General features: G+C 40.2%; 1 protein-coding gene and 1 long non-coding RNA gene across 4 annotated transcripts in view; one reads left to right on the top strand and one right to left on the bottom strand.

Annotated features, from left to right (window-relative positions):
* The window catches only part of LOC143742537 (uncharacterized), a 30,346-nt gene extending 25,302 nt beyond the window's left edge, over positions 1–5,044 (bottom strand). The window contains exon 1 of the long non-coding RNA XR_013205452.1: positions 4,865–5,044. This is a non-coding gene — a long non-coding RNA (uncharacterized LOC143742537). The remainder of the gene's footprint in view (positions 1–4,864) is intronic.
* A 1,663-nt stretch (positions 5,045–6,707) lies between these two features.
* LOC143742453 (uncharacterized) lies at positions 6,708–20,482 on the top strand. Of its 3 annotated transcripts, XM_077235319.1 has the most exons (5): positions 6,708–6,750; positions 6,979–7,037; positions 7,134–7,163; positions 7,430–7,565; positions 18,856–20,482. In XM_077235319.1, exons 4-5 carry the CDS (start codon positions 7,481–7,483, stop codon positions 20,316–20,318), a joined length of 1,548 nt encoding a protein of 515 aa, XP_077091434.1. In that variant the 5' UTR covers positions 6,708–6,750; positions 6,979–7,037; positions 7,134–7,163; positions 7,430–7,480; the 3' UTR covers positions 20,319–20,482. The 3 variants fall into 3 exon arrangements, with proteins under 3 accessions (XP_077091434.1, XP_077091435.1, XP_077091433.1); XM_077235320.1 differs by lacking the exon at positions 7,134–7,163 and having other exon boundaries at positions 6,723–6,750; XM_077235318.1 differs by lacking the exons at positions 6,979–7,037; positions 7,134–7,163 and having other exon boundaries at positions 6,723–6,750.
* The last annotated feature ends 1,830 nt before the right edge of the window (positions 20,483–22,312 follow it).

Here is a 22,312-nt window from a genome sequence, read left to right as displayed (position 1 = left end):
ATCAGACCCGACAGTCTCTAAAATTGTGTTACAGTAAGTAGCTGGCCTAGCTTTACTTGTTTCACAGCTGAGAGAATCGAAACGATGCGGGTCGGAGCGAGTCGCGCCTGCATCGAAACCGAAACCCAAACGATACCCAGAAAAGTGGTCTTCTGAGGAGATAATACACTTTTCTTTGCGTTCAGCCTCAACCCCAACTTCCTGATATGAACGAGAACGACATCTCAATGTCGAACCGCCATCTGCTCTGTCTGAGCTAAAATCAACCAATCGTTGATGTAATTGAGGACACGAACACCCTGAAGCCTCAGGGGCACTAGTGCTGCGTCCATGCATTTCATGAAAGTGCGGGGAGATAAAGCTAGGCCAAACGGAAGAACCCTGTGCTGGTACACCTCGCCCCCGAAGGCGAATCTCAGGAACTTCCTGTGTTGTGGAAGGATGGAAATGTGGAAGTACGCGTCCCTTAGATCTATCATGACAGACCAGTCCTCGGATCTGATTTGTGACAAAATCTGCTTGATAGAGAGCATCTTGAATTTTGGCTTCCCTACCGAGCGATTCAATAGGCGCAGGTCTAAAATTGGACGCAACCCCCCATCCTATTTTGGAACGATGAAATATCGGCTGTAATAGCCTGACTCCACACTGGGAGGAGGAACCCGTTCTATAGCCTCCTTTTGAAGGAGTGCTTTCACCTCTTGTTCCATAACCAGAGCCTGCTCGGGGCCCACCACTGTAGGCAGAACCCCTCTGAATCTTGGTGGACGACACCTGAATTGGATAGCATAATCCCTTTCTATTGTCTGCAGGACCCAATGAGATATTTTTGGAAGGCTTTTTCACTCTGCCAGAAATTCTACTAAGGGTACCAGTCTCTCAAGACTGGCCTCTGGTGTAACTTGAGCAGCAAACGCAGCGCCCTGTAACGGCACACCGGCAGGGAACAACTGGTCTAACCGCTCTGAAACCCTCCTCAGAGGGAGCGAGCGTCCCTCGGGAAATCGCTCGCTGGGACCGTCTGCGCCCCGGCATTAAGGCGGGGTTGGCAGAACGGGCCCCTGAGGGCACCGAGGAAGAATGGGCACCGTAGAAAGAGGTGAACACCTTTCTGCCTCGGTGGGGACCACCCTCAATGCCCTGCGCGCCGTGGCGCCAGGACTTCTTCTTAGCCGAAGCCTTCTTAGCTAATATAACTGTCCTCAGATCAGTTCTATTACTGGGAGATTTCGGCTGAGAGTGCCGCGGCTGAGCCCACTGTCCAGCAGGGGGAGCACGAGACGCGACACTCTGCTTCAGCGCCCTATATGATGAGCTCGCAGACGGCCGGGGCTGCTCCCGCTCAGCAGCCCCAGGGAAATGAATTTTTAAAGGGAGAAATTTCTTAAAAGCTGTTGTTTGCTTTTCCTTCTCCTGGAATTTATCGATGACAGAATTTACAGCATCGCCAAATAAACCCAGGGGGGAGAGAGGAGTGTCTAAATGGAAAGCTTTTTCTTTTTCTTTTATATTTGTCTGATTTAACCATAGATGTCTTTCTGCAGCCACCAGAGCTGCAATAGATCGACCCACTAGCTTGGCCGACTCTCTGGTTGCGCGCAGGGATAAATCAGCAGCCTGATGCAGTTCGCGAACCACGTCAGCACTGACCTCCTCACTCTCACTCACGTCCCTCAGCAGGTCAGCCTGGTATGCCTGCATAATAGACATAGCATGCAGACATGACGCAGCCTGACCCGCCGCCGAATACGCTTTACCCACAAAAAACGAAATATTTCTAAGAGGCTTGGTGGGTAATGCCGGTGCCTTAACAGATGACGCAGCCTCGAGGAAGAGAAAACTCGCAAGCGTCTCTTCCACGCGAGGCATAGCCAAATAACCATATGATTTTGCCCCCACAATATTAGAATATGTTGAAGTCTGGGGACTAAACACTCTATATGATACCGTTTTTTTTCCACGATTTCGACACCTCAGTGTGGAGATCGGGAAAAAACGGCAAGCACCGGCGTGGAGGTTGCACTCGTGACGGCAAAAATCTCTCATCTAATTTTGATTTAGAAACAGACTCCTGTCTAGTCACTGGCCATACAATGCTGAGTTTTTCTACAGCTCTTGTTAATACCTCCACTAGCTCATCACTTTCGGGAGTGTAAGGTGGCGAATCTTCCACATCTCCCTCATTTATAACTGGTGCCTCAGCCCGAGCGGAAGAAACCGCAGCGCGTGCTTCCGAACACGGGACTGAGGCACTGGATCTCACAGGTGAAGGGCAGAGCCCGTCTCTAACCCCGCTGAGAGATCCATCTGCGATCCCCACGATACGCATGGTCGCTCTGCCTCGGCAAGAGCGGGACCCGAACCGCGGGGAGTGCACACCGAACCGCTCTCCTCGAAGAGCGCCCGGCGGGAGCGGAGCGTCCTTAATGGTAGACGCTCGCAATGCTCACAATCAGCTCCCTCGAGAGCTGACTGGGCATGCTGCACTCCCAAACAAACAACACAAAGAACGTGTGTATCCCCACTCGTAAAATAACGCGAGCAGGGAGGGACACACTTCCTAAACTGCTGTTCGTTCGCCATATCTCTCTTAATATATATATATATATATATATATATATATATATATATATATAAATTGTTTGTGTGGTGCAGAGTATGTAAAGACAGATAATATTCACACAGGGACAGATTCACATATAGCGCGACTGAAGGCACAGAAAGCTGTTGCGCTTGTGTTTATGGGGTGCTTTATAGTTTCCTGGTCGATGACGTCACCCGCCTATGACGTTCCATCTCTCCATTGGGCTGATTCCATACGTGCTTCATGACACACAATGCAGGGGCGTTCCCACAGCGTTTGACGCAGCTCGAGTTCCCTTGAAAGTGAACAAATGGCTAAAGCCCGGTACGCCACTTTTCAATAGCAATTATGCTAATCCTGTAGTATACTCTCAGCTATTATGCACTCATCTTTTATGTATTGGTTATTCTCTGTCCTCTTCTAGCAACAAAGGCCATCAACAAGCTGGAGAAGCTTTTATCCTCTTTTATCATCCTCTGTGGGCATTGTCCTGCATTCACCACAGGTGCACCTACAGTTTAATTCACAGTGTGACTTAGAATTGACAACTCGAATGTATGACAATATCTTGTGTTATAAACAATCCCAGAAGAGTTATCTGAACAATTTAGAGCATATTCAGTTTCTCAGCTTGTGTGTTGCAATAATAATAATATTCAGCGGTCCATTATCTCATGGATTTATGCACATCGTTTTTATCCTTAATATAACAACCATGATGGCTGTTAGTTTGATCTATAACTATAAAGTGTAAAAATGTTTTATTCTGTTATTTATTGCTAGACTAAATTTATTTGTCTAAGTTAGGTTATGATAGCTAGTTAACGTTACATACAACTTAGCTAACTTGCATAAAAGGGAGAGAAAAATCTTACCATTCTGTTGCAGTACGAGGGGGACGATGTTGACTTTCTTGGTCAATGTCCTCTAAATCAGATTCAGGCTCTGGAGGCTCAAACAGTTGAGACTACTGCTCATTTTTTCAAGATTTTGATAGCTTATTTTATGTACTTGCCGGCTTTTTTTATCATTCAAATTTGGCTGGGTGGCTAATAACAAATTTTTCTGTGATATGACAAACTCAGAACACATACTTAATTTTGATTTTACAGGGACTTTAAGCTGCAGTAAATGACATGACCAATGTTTGTGTTCTGTTTAGTTAATAACCATCATCATCATCAGCTGTTCTACTTTGTAGTCTTGTTTAGTGTGTGTACATCCTGCCTGTCTGTACTTTTTGGAGGTACTTTTAGTAAAACATTTGAATTGGAACTTTGGACTCCTCCTCTTCTTCTGCCTGCACCACACCGTGACAGATATAATGTAAAACAAAGTTTTATTTTCTGAAATAAAGAGTACTGTCACAGTAACTGGTTTATTTCAACCCAGATATTGGGGTTGTTCTTTTGACCCAGAAGTTGGGTTATAGTCAACTACTATGTTGGGTTTTTTAAACCCAACATTTGGGTCAGGTATTTAACCCAGAATCTGGGTCAAAAAGAAGAACCCAATTTTCTGGGTTGAAATAACCCAGAAATTAGTTGGTCCCTTTTTAACCCAGGATTTGGGTCAAAATTAACCCATTTTTGCTTATTTTTGACCCATGAGTTTTTAGTGTGCAGGAGGGTGAAGCTAACTGTGGGCTGCTGCCGCTGCACTCGGGGTCTTCCACGGGCACGGATGAAAGTAAACCAAAGTATTTTGTTAGTTTAGGAATTTTTGCATCCCTTTTCTGCCTTTCAAACTTGTTTTTCCTTTTTTGTGCACCACTATCACCCTTTTTGATCATTTTTGAACTCCAGCGTGCGATTTATACCCATGTTCAACATGAAAGCATAACGAAAAGAGGTGTTTCCCAAACGTCATGGCTCAAATTGTAGAGTTAATTTGATTGGGCGGTGAATTATATCAGTCAGGCACATTTTCCAATAACTTCTTGTTATTTTATTATAAACAAATCAACCACCTATGATTTGACGATTTCATTTCCACCAGCCAATCATGGGCCCCCTAATCCCGCGGGCCCTGGGGCTTCAGCCCCACCTAGCTCTTATGTTAATCCGGCCATGACGATGGTAACAGTAACGTAGTATTTGAAGTTTGGTCGCCCCTCACAAACCAGGACCACACGGTGCACAAGCTGCGTTTCTACAAATGATTAAATTAACCAATTAAACTTAAGTAGGCACAGATATACTGTCTCTAACATAAAAAGTTAAAATCCAACTTACAAAACAACAATTGTTTATTAATCTGATAATTCATTTGCGAACTTACCGAGCCAAACACCGCCGCCATAACTGAAAATTCGCCGGCGCCACCATTGGCTGCTGTCGCTTGACTTCCAGTTACATGTGATTGGTTGGTGCTACGTTGGACAATACTGATTGGCTACCACGATTGGCAGGTCCCTCCTAATTTGGCAGGGCTTCCAGCTATCAATGGCAGCTACTTCCTGCTGCCAGCTGGCGATTTTTTCGCCATGTCCCTGATTGCTGCAGTAAGACTGGGATCTGACCATGGATGGGAATGGGACATCGAGGTGCTTGTGTTCCTGCACTGGCTGGCCCATGCAGCATCATACAGGGTGGTGTCGCAGACCTTCAATATGAGCAAGGCCATCATGGGAATTTTGAGGAGGGTGATTTGCTTTCCGCCCGGAGATGACCTGGAGGCAGTGGGAGCAGGATTTGCACAGCTGGCTGGGTCACCAGCTTCCAGCAGAGCAGTTGGTCCAATAGACGGCTGTCATATCAGAATCAAACCTCCAGCAAATAACTCCCACTGTTACTTCAACAGGAAGCTGTTTCACTCCATCCAACTCCAGGCCATCACTGATCACCGGGGGAAATTCCTTGATGTGTTTGTGGGATATCCTTGGTCTGTGCATGATGCCAGGGTGCTGAGGAACAGCCCAGTGTATGCTGGCAGCCTTTATCCACCTGCAGGCAAGTGCATCCTTGGGGATGGAGGCTCTCCTTGCCTGAGTGCACCCATCTGCCTCATCACCCCATACAGAGAGCCTGTACAGAACCCTGTGCAGGCTCGTTTCAACAGCAAGCACTCCCGTGCCCGCAACATCGTGGAGAGAGCTTTTAGGATGCTGAAGACACGCTGGCGCTGTATCTTCTTCAAGGCCTTGGAGGTGAACACTGCCTTCGTGCCTGAGGTTGTTGCGTGCTGCGCTGTGCTTCACGATCTCGCTCTAGCCAATGGGGACATCGTTGAGCCAGAGGATGAGGAAGACCATGATGACGGCCCCCCTGAACCCCACAACCTTGCAGCAAGAGTGGGAGAACATGTGCGGGACAATCTGGCTGCTGCTGTGTCTGCGCCAAACATCCCTGTGCCTGCTCTCCATGAGCACAACTACCTTTAAAACATTTAAAAATTAAAATGTTTTACAATTCATGTTGTCAGCATACCGTTTCTTTCCAAATGTCATTTTATAGCTTTATTACTTTTGTTGTGTTTTGGGATAAACTACTGAACTGGTAAACAGAAGATTGCTGGTCGCACAGCCGTCACCACTAGTGTGTAAGGACATCAGTACTCCAGGTTGATCCAGGGTCATTGTCCCTGTAATAAATGCACTGTGAGTCACTTGGATAAAAACATCTGCCAAATTAATTTTTTTTATGAATTGTCTCAGGCATAAACGTTCAAAGTTGCTAATTTCGTAACTTATTTCTTCAAGGTACTAATATAATACGAAATGCATACATTTACTACCATTTCTATTTGGTGGGTTAAACTAATCAGCCATTATTTACTTTCTATTCTTTACATTATTTACAATTTTACTTGCTTTCATGTTTTGTGTAGTCTGTGAATAAAGATTTAGTTTTATTGACAAAAATTGTTCATTGTATAATAGTAAAATATTAGTTTTAGATATGGCTCTTTTGGGAGAAATGCATCAAATAAAAGAAAAAGAACTGCCCCCTGGTAAAAAACATTAGACAACATGTATTTCAATTAACTAAGAATTTAACTCTGAATACCACTGATATATATTTTACAATTGGTGTATGTTTTGTGTTTTTGTGTCAACAATTTTGTTGAGAAACGACTTGTGAGAGGGACTTTTATTTTGGTGTGGCAATATGCCGTCATATGTCCGCGCCGCGCTCCTGCATCTGTTGTTACTCGGCTGAGGAAAGGTTTGTTTTAGACATTAACGTGTTTAAATCGATGCAGACTGTTTGATCAATCTTATAGTTTATAAGCAATATAAAATGAATTATATATTTGGTTAAAAATTGCATTATATATTTGAGTAACAGAAAAGTTGTGTCTCATTTCTCTTCATATATCGTGAATAATTTTATTATAAACACGTATTCAGTCACTGGCAAGTAGTGAAGGAAAAACATATTTTCTAAACTCAGGAGTCTACTGGATCAGACGCGTCCTGATTGATTCAGTGATTCGCACTGACGAAAACAGTGTAAGTGCAACGAGAACACAAACATCTGTAATGACAACTTTAACAAACCAACTGCTAATGTTCTCATGAAAGTGTAATATTAAATATATTCTATAGATCAATAAACACCAAACGGAAAGAAGAAATGTAAATATGAACTTTATATATTTGTAGTTCTTTTGATGGGTGTGTTTGTTTGTGTGTGTGTGTGTGTGTGTGTGTGTGTGTGTGTGTGTGTGTGTGTGTGTGTGTGTGTGTGTGTGGGTGTGTGTGTGTGTGTGGGTTGGGTGTGTGTGTGTGTGTGTGTGCGTTTCGTTGTTGTTAATCAAAACTACTGAACTAAAGCTGATTGAGACCCAGAGATTTAGTTTGGATTTATTTTTCTTTCTGTTTATTGTTCTCATTGTAAACAGGAAAAACTCCTGGTGAAGCAGCTGAGATCCACGTTACGCACTATTATAAAGATGGCGTTTATTAAAGAGGAGAGTGAAGACCTGAGAATTGAAGAAGTATTCAGTGTGAAACATGAAGATACTGAGGAACAAACAGGTTGGTTTCATTATCAAAGCTGAACTCAGTCACTTGATCCTTACTGAAATGTCCAGGAAAATACTTAAGTAGTCTAAAAAAAGGAAGATTATTTTGAGTAAATTAAACCCAAAATGAACTTCTAAAAAGAAAACCATTAATTTCACTTTCATTTTAGTGAAAATGATGCAAATTCTGTTTAATGGCTGGCTAGAAATATGTTGGCCTGTACATTTTCTCAATTCACTCAAAGGTGTTTCTGTACTATGTCTGCCCTCCTGCAGCTTTCTGTAGTTTCTTTTTAAAAGCCTAATTTCATCTTCATTTAAAGGTTAGACACTAAGTAACCAATCACAGGTCGTGTTACTCTGCATTGCTGGTTGAGCTTTTGTTTTCATCTGCTGACTATCTAACATGAGAGGAGTCAAGAAGATGATTGGGACTTTAGCGAAATTTTATTGATACAAGTAGCATGCTATCAAATTATTATAGGCCTATATTATAGAAATAGAGTGGTGTAGAGATGACATCAGAACCTGGAAGACTAATTTGCTGCTTGTTCAATTTCAAAGCAAATTGTAATGCATTGCTCAACAGATTTATTGGGCCTCATTTACAAAAAGAACATACGACAGAAAACTGGTACGGGTGATCCACAAAAACTTGGCATTTATCAGTATGGACTTGAGCGCTGGCCACGATCAAATCTCATGTATAATGCCCCATTTACACGAGGGAAGACGCAGATATTTCCCTGCAGTTTGGCCTCTCATTTACACGAAAACCCCGGCCAAAGTGGAGATTTCTGATAATGGCGGTTATGCGTTCCTGTGTCATCTGGGCGAAACTGGGTTTTAGGTTCTCAAACGTCACATTATGCTCCAGAAAATGCTTAACGTCATGTGAGTGCCCAGTTTGGCATACTTATGATGGCGCTTGACGGCGTATTTATGCAGGTTGATGTAAATGACAACTTTTTTGAAAATGGATGTTGTGTGCACAAAGTTATTGTTTTCAATAATAGGGGGAAATATTCGTTTCTCCAAATACCCGGCTATGTGTAAACGTGGCCTAAGACTTCAGTAGATTTGATCCTAAAAGTGTTTGAATGTAGCATGACAAACCAGACCCACATCAAGATGTTTGGTCTGGGAACACACCATTTGATCCATACATGATGTGATTGGCCTGACTAGAGTATGTTTTTTCCAGTTCGCAAGCCAACCGAGAGTTAATAGACGGGCCGCTAGGGTGCGTCTAGAGTTCTAGGCTAGTTTATGCACAGTAGCTAGATTTCAAACCGGCCAATGAACTGACCGATCACAGTGCATGTCCTTTGGTGTCTGTCATTATAAGTCAAGTCATTCATCATCTTTCCACAGTAAAAGGATTCAAAAGCAGCGCATTCACTACAAATATTTCTATTTAAAATATGAACATGAACATTTTTGGATAATATAAAAAATTATTTAATATAAATGTGATATCCGATGTAAAACAGTTTAAATCATTCTGTTTACTTCATTACTTCGCTCACTCCACTAATATTGTATTAGACCTGTTTTACAATGTCAATAGGATACTGATTGATATTACAACCCCAATTCTGAAAAAGTTGGGACAGTATGGAAAATGCAACAAACAAAAAAAGTAATTTGAAAATTCAATTTACCCTGTGCTATATTGAAAACACATTATTAACACATTATTTGATGTTTTACCATGTGAATTTAATTTATTTGTAAAAGCAAACAAAAAACACTCATTTCAAATCTGATGACTTCAACACACTACAAAAAAGTTGGGAAAGTCAATATATATATATATATAAAAAAACCTAAACATTGTTTACTCGCCAGACTGATTGTGTGTACATTAATGGCTGGATGAATAATCTACTAGTTGAATCATAAAGACAGTCCCTTGCTGCCACATAGTGGCTTAATAATGTAACAAGCATACTAACAGTACTACTACTAACAGACTGTTTCTCAAGGTAGGACAATCTTTTTTTATATGATTTATTGAATAATAGCCATTATACAAGCATAAAAAGGTTGTTACAATATTACATATTCAAGAAAAATAAGCAAGCAAACAATTCATGTGCTAATTAATCTAATAGGAAATCAAAAAGATAATTTAGAGTGTGTGTGAGTGTGTGTGTGTGTGTGTGAATATATATATATATATATATATATATATATATACGTGTGTGTGTATACATGCATACATACATACACACACAACTGTTCATTCTGGTTCTCGAATCAGATTGGCTGAGATCCTTTTTGAGCCATGTACGATGATATATGTTCTGTGTGTGTTTTTCAGTGCAATGCTTTGCAGGATTCGTGTTCTCCTTTACACAAATGATATCCTCTGACATCGGCTTTTTACAAAGAAACATTCATACGCTATATGATTTGAAAGCATAACCAAACTTTCAACAAAAAAAATGTTTTTATAATAGAACTTTATAATAGTGATGCTTGCTTGACACATTTTTTTATCATTCCGTGTTTCTGTAAAAAAAAAAAAAATAACAATAATACTACTGCTAATTCTACTACTATTAGAAATATAAAATTCACTAAAGCAGTGGTTCTCAACTCCAATCCTCGGGACCCGCTGCTCTGTTTCAGTTCATCTTTAAGAGAGAGACAAACAAAATGTGCAGAGGTGTTGAAAACGTCAATGAGTACATGAAGCGTCTGAAAGACGTCAAAAGTTTTATTTAGCTACAAGTCCAACGCATACTCGAATCCTTCATATTCGAGGGGAAAAGATCCCTGATGTAGTTCACTGCACAGGATGGGATCGGAATCCTATTCCTCCTTCCCAAAATGCGCCCTCGCCCAAAGAATGAACTGCCTGTACACTGTAAGCCTAAACAGTCTGAGAAAAGGATATAACAAGTTAGCCTAGCCTAGCCCAGTCACCAATTCGTAAAATACACCATTACATACCTGCTACTTATCGGGCGCTCCAGCGTCTCAGCTCGGACATCCCTTAGAGATAGCATAGCCTCCTCCAACACGTCTCTCTCACCGCACAGCATCCGAAATGAACGGTGGATGGTGATGCATTACTCGCCGATCAATAAATGTTCCAGGTTGACCTCTCTGGAACAGATCGACTCCGGTGCAGTGTCCATGCTCCGGCAGCGCCCGCGCACACACCAGTCACTTCCCCCAAACCATCCTGTACTGTAGGTGGAGCCTGAAACTGGTCGTCCTCTATGTGGTGGTAGTCAGATACTACTGGACTGTCCCTCACAGGCTCAAATGCGTAACCCATGCCATTAAAATTACTCATTTTCGTGAGTGTATATAGGACCTGCAGCTGTTGCCTATATACCTTCGCGGGTCCTACTATGCCAGTGACATCATTGAAATTGCCAGCGTCTTTATACTAACAAACGCAATTTTTGTGTTGCTTAAAAAAAGCTATATTGATATTTTTAATTAAAATTTTTGGTGTAATTTACTTTTAATTGTCATAAACAACAAGTTATCAACGTTGATTTTTTTTTCAGTTCAGTTCATCTTTAAGGCGAGCGTACACAGTGCGATTTTTGCTGTTTTACGAGCTCGCAGATGATCACCTGGAAATCGGTGATGCTCGCTTGGTCGTGGCTCGCAGCGTGTGAGAGGAGTTACAAACCGAGCCGAGCACGTTACGAGCACCTCCCGATTATTTTTAAACATGTTTAAAAAATGTGGGGAGTCGGCCTGAGGGTGTCCCCTATTGCCAAATCATACACGACTATGTCACTGGCTAGATCGATGGGACTATAGCTCAGTGGCAGTAACCACACAGCGTGTGCATACACTGTATCTCACACACACACACACACACACACACACACACACACACACATACACACATACTTCTCTCTCTCTCTCTCTCTCTCTCTCTCTCTCTCGTTTATGTTGAAAGGAATGGCTACTGTTCTCTGCTTTTCAACAAATCATTTGCACACACTTTTCTGTAATTTTTATATCTGAAGCTATAGTTGCTTGCAACTAGGGATGGCCCGATACCATTTTTTTTCAAACCGATACGAGTACGAGTATTTACATTTGTGTACTTGCCGATATCGAGTACCGATACCGATATTTCTACCGCAAAAGTAACTATAGGCTCCCAGAAAAGAAGACAGAAGACTATTTTAGAACACAGGTTAGAAGACTGTTTTTATTTTCTTCTCTGCTTGTTTTAACAAGTCTAAAAATAAATAATAATGAGTAAAATAATAAATGTATTAACACACAAACCACTGTTAATTTAACATAAAAGCAAGCAGTTACTGCGTGCATGGTCTGACATGACTGAATGCGCCCAAAGTGCGCTCCCTTAATAACCTAATTCCTAAAAAGCTGACAGTTCATCGCGATCTCACACATCTGTTATTATCAATGAAGCTGACTGCACAATGAATCTTTCATAATATCCACACTTTGTTTGTTATAATTAGAGGATTTGCCAGCATACAGAATTCAGCACTGAACAAAAAAGTTTTGAGCAGTGAGGGGAGTCTATCTTAAATGCTTCTGATTAGCCATTGCGTTCAAGAAATCAACACACATGTCTGTGATTGGCTACATCGCTCAACGCTGCAAACATGTTATGAATAGAAACTCTGGCCTGTAAATCGTTTCTATTTTGTTTTAGTTGTTCTTCTTGCTTTTCTGCAACAGATGAATGAAAATCTATTAGTTTTAATATGTTGTATTCATAGATATTTCTAGTTTGCGGGAGTCCCGCAAATCGTTTTATTCTCCCGGAACCCGCACACACAGAGTGAGTGCATTACCGCTCGCGCTCGGCCATCAGATCTAGTGCCGCGCCGCACTCTTTTGCGTTGGGAGTGCACGTCCCTATGCCTCAGTTCACCTCGACAAAGCACTCGCGGCGGCCAGTTTCGTTTCGCAAAATGTACGTGGTATCGGGGCGTGGTATCGGCGAATTTTTATGGGTACGAGTATGAGTATATGAGGACAGTATCGACCCGATCCCCGATGCCAGTATCGGTATCGGGCCATCCCTACTTGCAACATTGAAAGCTCTGGTCTCTGTGTTTAGCGCGAAAGCTCACGTGATTGCCGTAGTGCCGTGTACCAGCTGCTTTGAAGTGATTATCAAGTTAACTGACTCGTGTAACGTGTGCAATGTCTCACGACCTCCCGATTGTCCGAACTCGCACCGTGTACACCCGCCTTTATCTGACACACTCTCACACAGTTCAGTTCAGGGAGCTTCCTCCTAATAGTCAAGTCAACTCAACTCACCTTTATTTATATAGCGCTTTTTATAATACAGATTGTTTCAAAGCAGCTTTACAGAGATAACAGGAAAATAATGTTGTAATATTATTTTTAAATATAAAATTAAATGTCACCAATAAGCTCATGATCTGAATCAGGTGCATTAAATAAGTATGACACAATAGGTGCAGAGCAGTGGGTCCCCAGGACTGGAGTTGAGAACCACTGCACTAAAGTATGATAAGCTACTGGACCCATGAATATTAATTATGTTGTTTGCATTCCTTTGAACTTATTTGCAAAAATGGCTGTAATTGGTTAACGCTAACCAATGGGTTTGCCACTTGTGCATTAGCTCTGCCCACTATCGAAAGAACCCGCAGCCAGTCTTTTGCTTAGTCTTAAGGCCCTGATATACACACGGCGAAGTTCTTTGCTTAGGGGTAAAAAGAAGTATGAAATACAAGACCAACGGAATACTGCTAGTGAACATCCCGATGTGCTGGATGCTTTTCTCTCAATTACAAGAAAAAACACACAACAGTAATGACATCAGTTTAGAAAGCATAGAGTCATACAGATATGTTTGCACAAGCTCTGCAATTAGATTAGTAATGTCATGTTAATTTATATAACACTTTATACAATAGATTTCTTTAAAGCAAGCAGCTTTATAGGATTATACGTGGGGGGAAAAAGTGTGACGGTTTCGTTTTCAATTAGAATTACAACTTCACTTTATATTATAAAACAGCTCTCAATATGTGTACTCATGGACATCTGACCTTGATGGACCAAACAGATTAAATGTAGAAAAAGAGAAGAAAAGAAACTTGAATTTCCACATCAGAGAATGCAAAGCCTCGGCGCACAACTACCTATTATGTAATTGCCACAGACCAATGGTAGTTTACCAGCTAGAGCAAACTTTTCCCGAAACTATCTCCAAACGAACTTAGTTATGGCCTGATTTTGCTTCAATTTACATCACACCAGTTTGCTCTTCGATTTCACTTTAAAGGATTAGTTCACCTCAAAATGAAAATTTCCTGATAATTTACTCACCCCAATGCCATCCTAGATGTTCATGTCTTTCTTTCTTCAGTGGAAAAGAAATTAAGTTTTTTGAGGAAAACATTTCAGGATTTTTCTTTACACAATGGACTTTAGCGCTAACCAAATTGTTGAAGTTTTGCCGACGGACCAGGCATTACATAATCACGTTGGACAGGTCACGCTGGACGTCGGCGGAAGTACCGCCCCATTGTTTTAAACATCCAGAATACGCACACGAAAGGACCATTTTAAACAACAAACTGACACAAAGACATGAATATGTCATTCAACATACAATAAAATTTGAACAATCGTCCTTCTCCACACTTGTAAACAATGGGGCGGGTACTTCGCCGACGTCCAGCGTGACCTTTCCTACGCGATTATGTAATGCCAGGCGTGTCGCAGACCAATATAAGACGAACAATTGTGGTAAAAAGTATATAAATGTTTATTTATTTTTTTAGAAAATGACCGATCGTTTTACTAGATATGACCCTGTTCCTCAGCAAGGATTGTGCAGAGCCCTTTGAAACTGCATTGATTTGGACTTCAACAATTTGGTTACCGTTGAAGTTCATTGTGTAGAGAAAAATCCTGGAATGTTTTCCTCAAACTTAATTTCTTTTTTCACTGAAGAAAGAAAGACATGGACATCTTGGATGGCATTGGGGTTTAGTTTAGTTTAGTTTATTTTTTTATATAGCACATTTGTACTGCCTCAAGTGCAGCCCAAAGTTCTGTACAATTCCAACAATAAAACCAAACAGAAAGGATACAAAACACAACAAAATAAAATTAATATATTTCGGTCTCTCTTGGGTCGGAGTTAAATGCCAAGCTATGGAAGTGTTTTTTCAAAGCCGTTTTAAACGAATGCAGCGTGGGGATGGAGCGGATGGCGAGAGGTAAACTATTCCATAGCCTGGGACCAGCTATCGAAAAGGCTCGGCCACCTTTCCGCTTGAGTCTGGACTGGGGTACCTTGAGCAATAATTTATCTGCCGATCTCAGATTCTTTACTGGCTGGTGCAGAATAATAAGGTTGGATAGATAGGATGGTACCAGGTCATTTAAAATTTTAAAAATGAATATTAAGGTCGTAAAATCGATCCGAAATCTGATTGGTAGCCAATGAAGGGATTTTAGAATTGGGGTGATTCTATCACTCTTTCTCATGCGGGTCAATAATCTAGCAGCGGGGTTTTGAACCAGCTGCAATCGATTCAGCAAAGACTGAGAGAGTCCCAAATATACCACGTTACAATAGTTCAGTCTTGATGATATAAATGCATGGATGTTCGTCTCCAAGTCCCTAGGTGAGAGCATAGGTTTTATTTTCGCTATTAATCTTAGGTAGTAGAAACTACTTTTCACCACAGCACTCACTTGTTTTGTAAACTTTAATTCAGAGTCAAAAAATACACCCAGATTTTTGCACATGGGTGGACATTACTGGATAGTGGCCCCAAATAGGAAGAGATGAGTGGTGAAGAACCAAGAGGGCCAAAAACGATAACATCAGTTTTGCTCTCATTTAAGTGGAGAAAATTCTTAGCCATCCAGCACTTTACGTCATCAAGACACTTTACAAGGTTAGAACAAGACTTATCAATAGGATGTAGTGGGACATACATTTGAGTGTCGTCAGCGTAACAGTGATATGTAATCACATATTTCCTGAAAATAGAGCCCAGAGGTAACATATACAAGGAAAATAGTAGAGGACTTAGTATGGACCCTTGTGGGAGCCCGCATGTTAGTGGTACTGAAGGTGATGAATAGTTACCAATTTTAACTGAAACGGATCTATTTGAGAGATATGAATGGAACCAGCGTAAGACCATGCCGCTAAGCCCAACCTCCTGCTTTAGACGATCTAAAAGAATACTGTGATGGATTGTATCAAAGGCGGCGGTTAGGTCCAGTAAAATTAAAATAGCGGAATTACACAAGTCCAATGTGTGCAAAAGGTTTGGGTGAGTAGATTATCAGGAAATCTTCATTTTGAGGTGAACTAATCCTTTAACCCTTTGATGCGAAAGCTATGGATACCCCTTCTAATGCGCAACATGGGTCTAAAAAGACCCGTATTCATTTCCTATATTATTTCAGTCATGGCTGAATGTTTCTTTGCTGAATCTTTAAAATATATGTATTTTATCATTTGTTATTCCAGGTATTGATTAAATATCTTGTTTTTGATTTACACAAATCATTATGTTTATGTTTCCTTTCTTACTTTATAAACAAACACAGTTTTTGTATTTCTACATCAATTCTACGTACACGGGTCTAAAATGACCCATATTCATTTCCTATGTTATTTCAATCATGGCTGAGTGTTTCTTTGGTGAATCTTTAAAATATATGTATTTTATCATTTGTTATTCCAGGTATACATTAAATATCTTTGTTTTGATTTCCACAAATCATTGTTTATGTTTCCTTTCTTACTTTATTAACAAACACAGTTTTTGTATTTCTACATCAATTTTACATACACGGGTCTAAAATGACCGTATTCATTTCCTATGTTATTTCAGGTGGCTCTGACAGTTACAGATTTTAAAATCAAAAAGGCGGGAAAAACCCTTTAACCCTTTGATGCGAAAGCTATGGATACCCCTTCTAATGCGCAACATGGGTCTAAAAAGACCCGTATTCATTTCCTATATTATTTCAGTCATGGCTGAATGTTTCTTTGCTGAATCTTTAAAATATATGTATTTTATCATTTGTTATTCCAGGTATTGATTAAATATCTTGTTTTTGATTTACACAAATCATTATGTTTATGTTTCCTTTCTTACTTTATAAACAAACACAGTTTTTGTATTTCTACATCAATTCTACGTACACGGGTCTAAAATGACCCATATTCATTTCCTATGTTATTTCAATCATGGCTGAGTGTTTCTTTGGTGAATCTTTAAAATATATGTATTTTATCATTTGTTATTCCAGGTATACATTAAATATCTTTGTTTTGATTTCCACAAATCATTGTTTATGTTTCCTTTCTTACTTTATTAACAAACACAGTTTTTGTATTTCTACATCAATTTTACATACACGGGTCTAAAATGACCGTATTCATTTCCTATGTTATTTCAGGTGGCTCTGACAGTTACAGATTTTAAAATCAAAAAGGCGGGAAAAAAAGGACCTTAAACTCTTAATAAACTCTTAATAATAGAACTTTTAGGCCTATTACATGTAAATAAGCTTTAAAGGGGCATTCGGCAACTATTTCAACTTAAAGGGATAGTTCACCCAAAAATGAAAATTCTGTCAGTATTTACTCACCCTCATGTTGTTCCAACCCTGTAAGACCTTCGTTCATCTTCAGAACATGAATTAAGACATTTTTGATGAAATCTGAGAGCTGGATCACTCCTCCATACTAGTCCATACGCTTTTACACTAGTGAACTGACTCGAGGCCCACAGAGAAGGAAATGAATAGTTGAAATAAAGTCGTTATTTTAGTTTTTTTGCGCACAAAGTATTCTCTTCGTTTTATAAACTTAAGATTGAGCCACTGTAGTCACTTGGACTATTTTAACAATGTCTGTAATAACTTTTCGGGGCCTGCAAGTTCAATCCCTCAAGAAGCCTATGGAGGAGTGATCCAGCTCTCAGATTTCATCAAAAATATCTTAATTTGTGTTCCGAAGATAAACGAAGGTCTTACGGGGTCTTACATGAGGGTGAGTAAATACTGACAGAATTTTCATTTTTGGGTGAACTAACCCTTTAATAAAACCGTTTAGAAATCATTTGGATGGTTTAATAACCTGTTCTGGTGAGGATGGTGACTTTCCCCGCTCCCCCCAACGTTCCTAGGTGGAAAACCAACCTTGCAACATGGGGACTAACGTCCCAGTAAGTTGGAAACAGGAAGTCTTGTGAGAAGCGGGAACGAGCGAGAAACACAAACTGCTTTATGGCAATTCGACATAAACACACACGCCGCCCTCAATGTGTATGATGTATTACCCACCTCGGTAGACATAGCTCCACACAATAAAGTTGGCCGGCTCCGATAATAATAAATGCACATGAGCAGCGGCAGAAAGGGGTAGGAGGGTGCCGCAAATGAGTTTTTTTACAACATTGTTGTGAAATATACTCCCACAGCTGTAGGGGGAGCTCGTTGAGAAAACATGCGACAACAAAAGTGATAATCAGCGAATAAATAGCTTGAGTTGCTGAGTTCCCCTTTAAAAACCTATCTTTTTTTAGTGTAGCTAACATTAGCTAGCTAGAATAGAATGTCAACATCTAGCTAGCTAATAGTATTGGATTTGTTTCTCTTTCTCACAAGTAATTTCTCACTAGGATTTCATGGTCAAAGTAACCATAGCCTAATATTCAAATATTATGTCCAGTTATCTTTTACAAAATATCAAATATTTTCTGTGGTTAAAATAAAATAAGACTTGCATCAAATATACAAAAGCAGCTGTGTTGAGTTGTGAAATGTGTGGCAGGTGAATAGTATTATGTAATACTATAGTAATAGTATTTATGCAGTAAATATGTTCCTACTTGCAAATATTTGCAGATATCAAAGGTTTCTATATGGGTCATTTTTGACTCATGTATGTAAAATTTATATTTAAGACTCTTGTTTTCTCTTTGCATGTGTGTGAGAGAAACACGGATCGCTCTAAGCCAAGCCATGGAAAAACAGAGGACCTAATACTGAGCCCAGTGGCACACCATCCTTGTGTTTGATGAGATCTGCATTGTTTGATGAGTGGTAGCATTTAAATAGACTTAAATCATGGTAATTTTTGTACACAAATGCCAACATAATTCTCAAGCTACTCAAGATAATGCCATGGTCTACTTTGTTGAAAGATCTTATAGCTCTCAAAAAGAGCTGTAACTTTAAGTGCAGTTTCTGTATTATGTTGGAGCATAAATCTTTGAAAACTTTAAACTGTGGTTAACTTGTATTTGTCTCTTTCACCTTAGACCTGATGCCATTGAAAGAAGAGATTGAAGTTCTGAATGATATGGAAGAGAAATACGATGATTTCATAACTGAAGAAAAAATGTTTAGGCTGAAAAGACTGAAGGCTGAAAAGGCTGAAAAGACTTACTCAATAAAAATAGCAGAAAAGACAGGACCTTGTATTGATTTTACCTGCTTTCAGTGTGGAAAGTGTTTCAGTCAACGTGGAAACCTTAAAGTCCACATGAGAATTCACACCGGAGAGAAGCCTTTCACCTGCCAACAATGTGGGAAAAGTTTTACTCGAAAAGGAAACCTTACAGTCCACATGAGAGTTCACACTGAAGAGAACTCATTCACATGCCCACATTGTGGAAAATGTTTTAAGAAAAAAGCTAACCTTACAGTCCACATGAGAGTTCACACTGAAAAGAGCTATTTTACCTGCCATCAGTGCGGGAAAAAAATTCAAAGTAAAGGACTCCTTGATTCCCACATGAGAGTTCACACTGGAGAGAAGCCTTTCACATGCCCTCAATGTGGATTAAGATTCACTCAAAAAGGAAACCTTAACAATCACATGAGAATTCACACTGGAGAGAAACCTTTCACCTGCAAACTGTGTGGAAAATGTTTCCTTCATAAAGGAAGCTTTGAAAGCCACATGAGAGTTCACTCTGGAGAGAAACCTTACACCTGCCCTCAGTGTGGAAAGAGCTTTACACATAAACCAAGTCTCAATTACCACTTGAGAATTCACAATGGAGAGAAGCCTCACACTTGCAAACTGTGTTGGAAGAGTTTCACTGAAAAAGGAAGCCTTAAAGTTCACATGAGAATTCACACTGGGGAGAGTCCTTACACCTGCCAACAGTGTGGACAGAGTTTCACTCAAAAAGGAAACCTTAAAAAACACATGCCAATTCACACTCGAGAGAAGCTACACGCATGTGAACAGTGTGGAAAGAGTTTCAGATTAACCCTTAATTCCCACGTGAGGATTCAATGCGGAATGAGTTCTCCAGACATTAAACACTTTAACAGGCACAAAATTATTCACTCCAGAGAGATGCCTTTTAAATGCCACCAGTGTGGAAAGAGTTTTCTATTCAATAAAAACCTTGAGATTCACATGAGGCTTCACACTGGAGAGAAGCATTTCATGCGTCTTCAAAGAGACTTGAAACATAATTTCCAAACTCATTCTGCAAAGAAAATGCAGTGGTCTGAGGGTGGAAATACGTTTAGAAAAAGGAGCAATAATCACTTGCACATTCACTCTGGTGTAAGGTCATTTAATTGTGTTCAGTGTAAAAAAATGTTTTTGCCATCACATTTACAGATACACCTGAAAAGTCATGTATATGTAAGACCCTATTCTTGTTCTTTGTGCGGAAAGAGTTTCAAATGGCTTGGCCATTTAAAATGGCACCAGAAAATACGTACATGTGTAAAATTAAGACTGCGTTCACACCGCAGCTGAATGTGAGCCAGATCTGAACATTCCTTATGACTTGGGTTATACTTGGGTCCTATCAGGTACAGTACATAGCAAATTGTTTGTACTGTACCATGTACGGGATTTTTTGGGTGTGTAAATATGTAAAATCTGAAAATATTGCTTCAGAATAAATATATTTAAATCTTCATGTTTGTGATATTCTTGTTTTTTTGTCATGCTGTAAAGCGGAACAGGCGATCGGTTCGCAGCAATCTGTGACCGTCACGTTATTAGAGCGCCAAAAAAGATCACAACAGCTTGAAAGACGACGAAATTAGCACATCGCCAATAATTATTGTGAAGTTTACCATACTTGCAACCCCACCCTGTTGCTGACCAGAAATACATAATCATGTTTCTCTTGGTCCCCTCAAAGTTGCGTTGGATTTTCTCTTCAGCGCAAAGGTCAAGAGGTCCATCTATCACTGTTTTCCATGTTCGTAGAGTTAGATTCTGTTCGTAGAGTTAGATTCTGGAGTAAATATATAGGCTATAATCTGTGTACACACAGCCTTTTTAAAAATTAGGGTTAGCAAACATAGTATGCAGTGGAGGACAGTAACTAAGTACATTGACTCAAGTACTGTACTTTAGGGCGTTTTCACACCTGAAAGTCCGCACTAAGGTCCGAACCAAAGTTCACATTTTGATACATTTTATACTTTCAGAAAGTTTTGGTTTGGTTTCACACTGCAATTACGCGAGCGCACTAAAGAACTTTACATGACATACTTGCGTCCTGTCGTCATCATCTATGTGGGCTGCATCTCGACATTGATTGGTTTGTAAATGGACGTGCGTCTGACGTCAGCGTGTTGTCAATGCGGCGGGTAACTTTGACAACATGAATGAACAGACGCATATCGTTGCAACTGTATTGTTATTTTTATGGCACAATTACCTGCAGCACCAACTATACACAATGCTAGTTCAAATTCGCCAAATGAACGTCCTCGTCGTTTGAACATTTTATCATCGCCGGCACGAAAGGAGGAGAAGACTGCAAGCAATCATGCGAGCTCTCTTTTTTGTGCATGTTTTCCAGTTGACTTCTAATTATGTCATCACACCATACTTCAATTAAAAACCTCGTCTCCTCCTCTCAGGGCTGGACTGGTAATCTGGCATACCGGGCAAATGCCCGGTGGGCCGACGTGCTTTTTGGGCCGATACATCTCATATTTTTATTTTTATTTTTATTTATTTTTTACGGCCCATAAAACTCGTACATCGGCAGCCCATTCGTTTTGTTTTGTTTAATTGACGGCGCTGGGTTAGTGCCGATATAATGCATTGGTCAAAAAAATAATCATATTTTTTTCCAATGACAGACCGGCCCATGAAACACGTAGATCAGCGGCCCATTGGTTGTTTTCTTGATTGACACTGGGCTGGCCCAATCACATCTTGAAACATCTCCCCCTTTGTGCTTTGAGTGAGCGTGCAGTGTCAAGTGTACTGTGTATCTGTCTATAGTCTGAGAGATGGAGAAGAAACGCAAGGAATGTGCAGAGAAATAGCGTTTAAAAATAGATATAGGCCCTTCAAGCAGACGCTGTAAAATGTGTCAAAGTATATGTGTTTTCTGCAGCAGCAGGACCTTCATCAGCTCCAGTGGCGGATGAGGAGGATAATGAGGAGGATCAGGAGAGAGATGAGAAAGTGTAGAGTCTGTGGTAAGCAGAACTACTTTTTAAAACACTTTGGCTATGAGTGTAGGAACCCATTACCTAGTTACGCATTATTTCCACATCTGCATTGTTGACGATTTCAGCAATTTACTAGAAGTTTAATGAGACGCGTTTGTATCCATGTTTTCCGCCAAAATAAAAGCTTGATGCAGTTTCCGTCAAAATAAAAGATCATGTGCTTATCTCTTTCAAGTTTATAAATTAGTACAAAACTAATTATGAAAGTTTTCTTTATTTTTCAGTGGATTTGTTTTACAATATATGGCTATTAGGCTACTGTCTTGA

Source organism: Siphateles boraxobius, unplaced genomic scaffold (assembly GCF_051911475.1).
Source record: "Siphateles boraxobius isolate OS27281-9 unplaced genomic scaffold, OSU_SipBor_1 19, whole genome shotgun sequence".
Classification (NCBI taxonomy): Eukaryota; Metazoa; Chordata; class Actinopteri; order Cypriniformes; family Leuciscidae; genus Siphateles; species Siphateles boraxobius.
The sequence above is the reverse complement of the archived record's forward strand: the minus strand, read 5'-3'. Positions and strand labels throughout refer to the sequence as shown.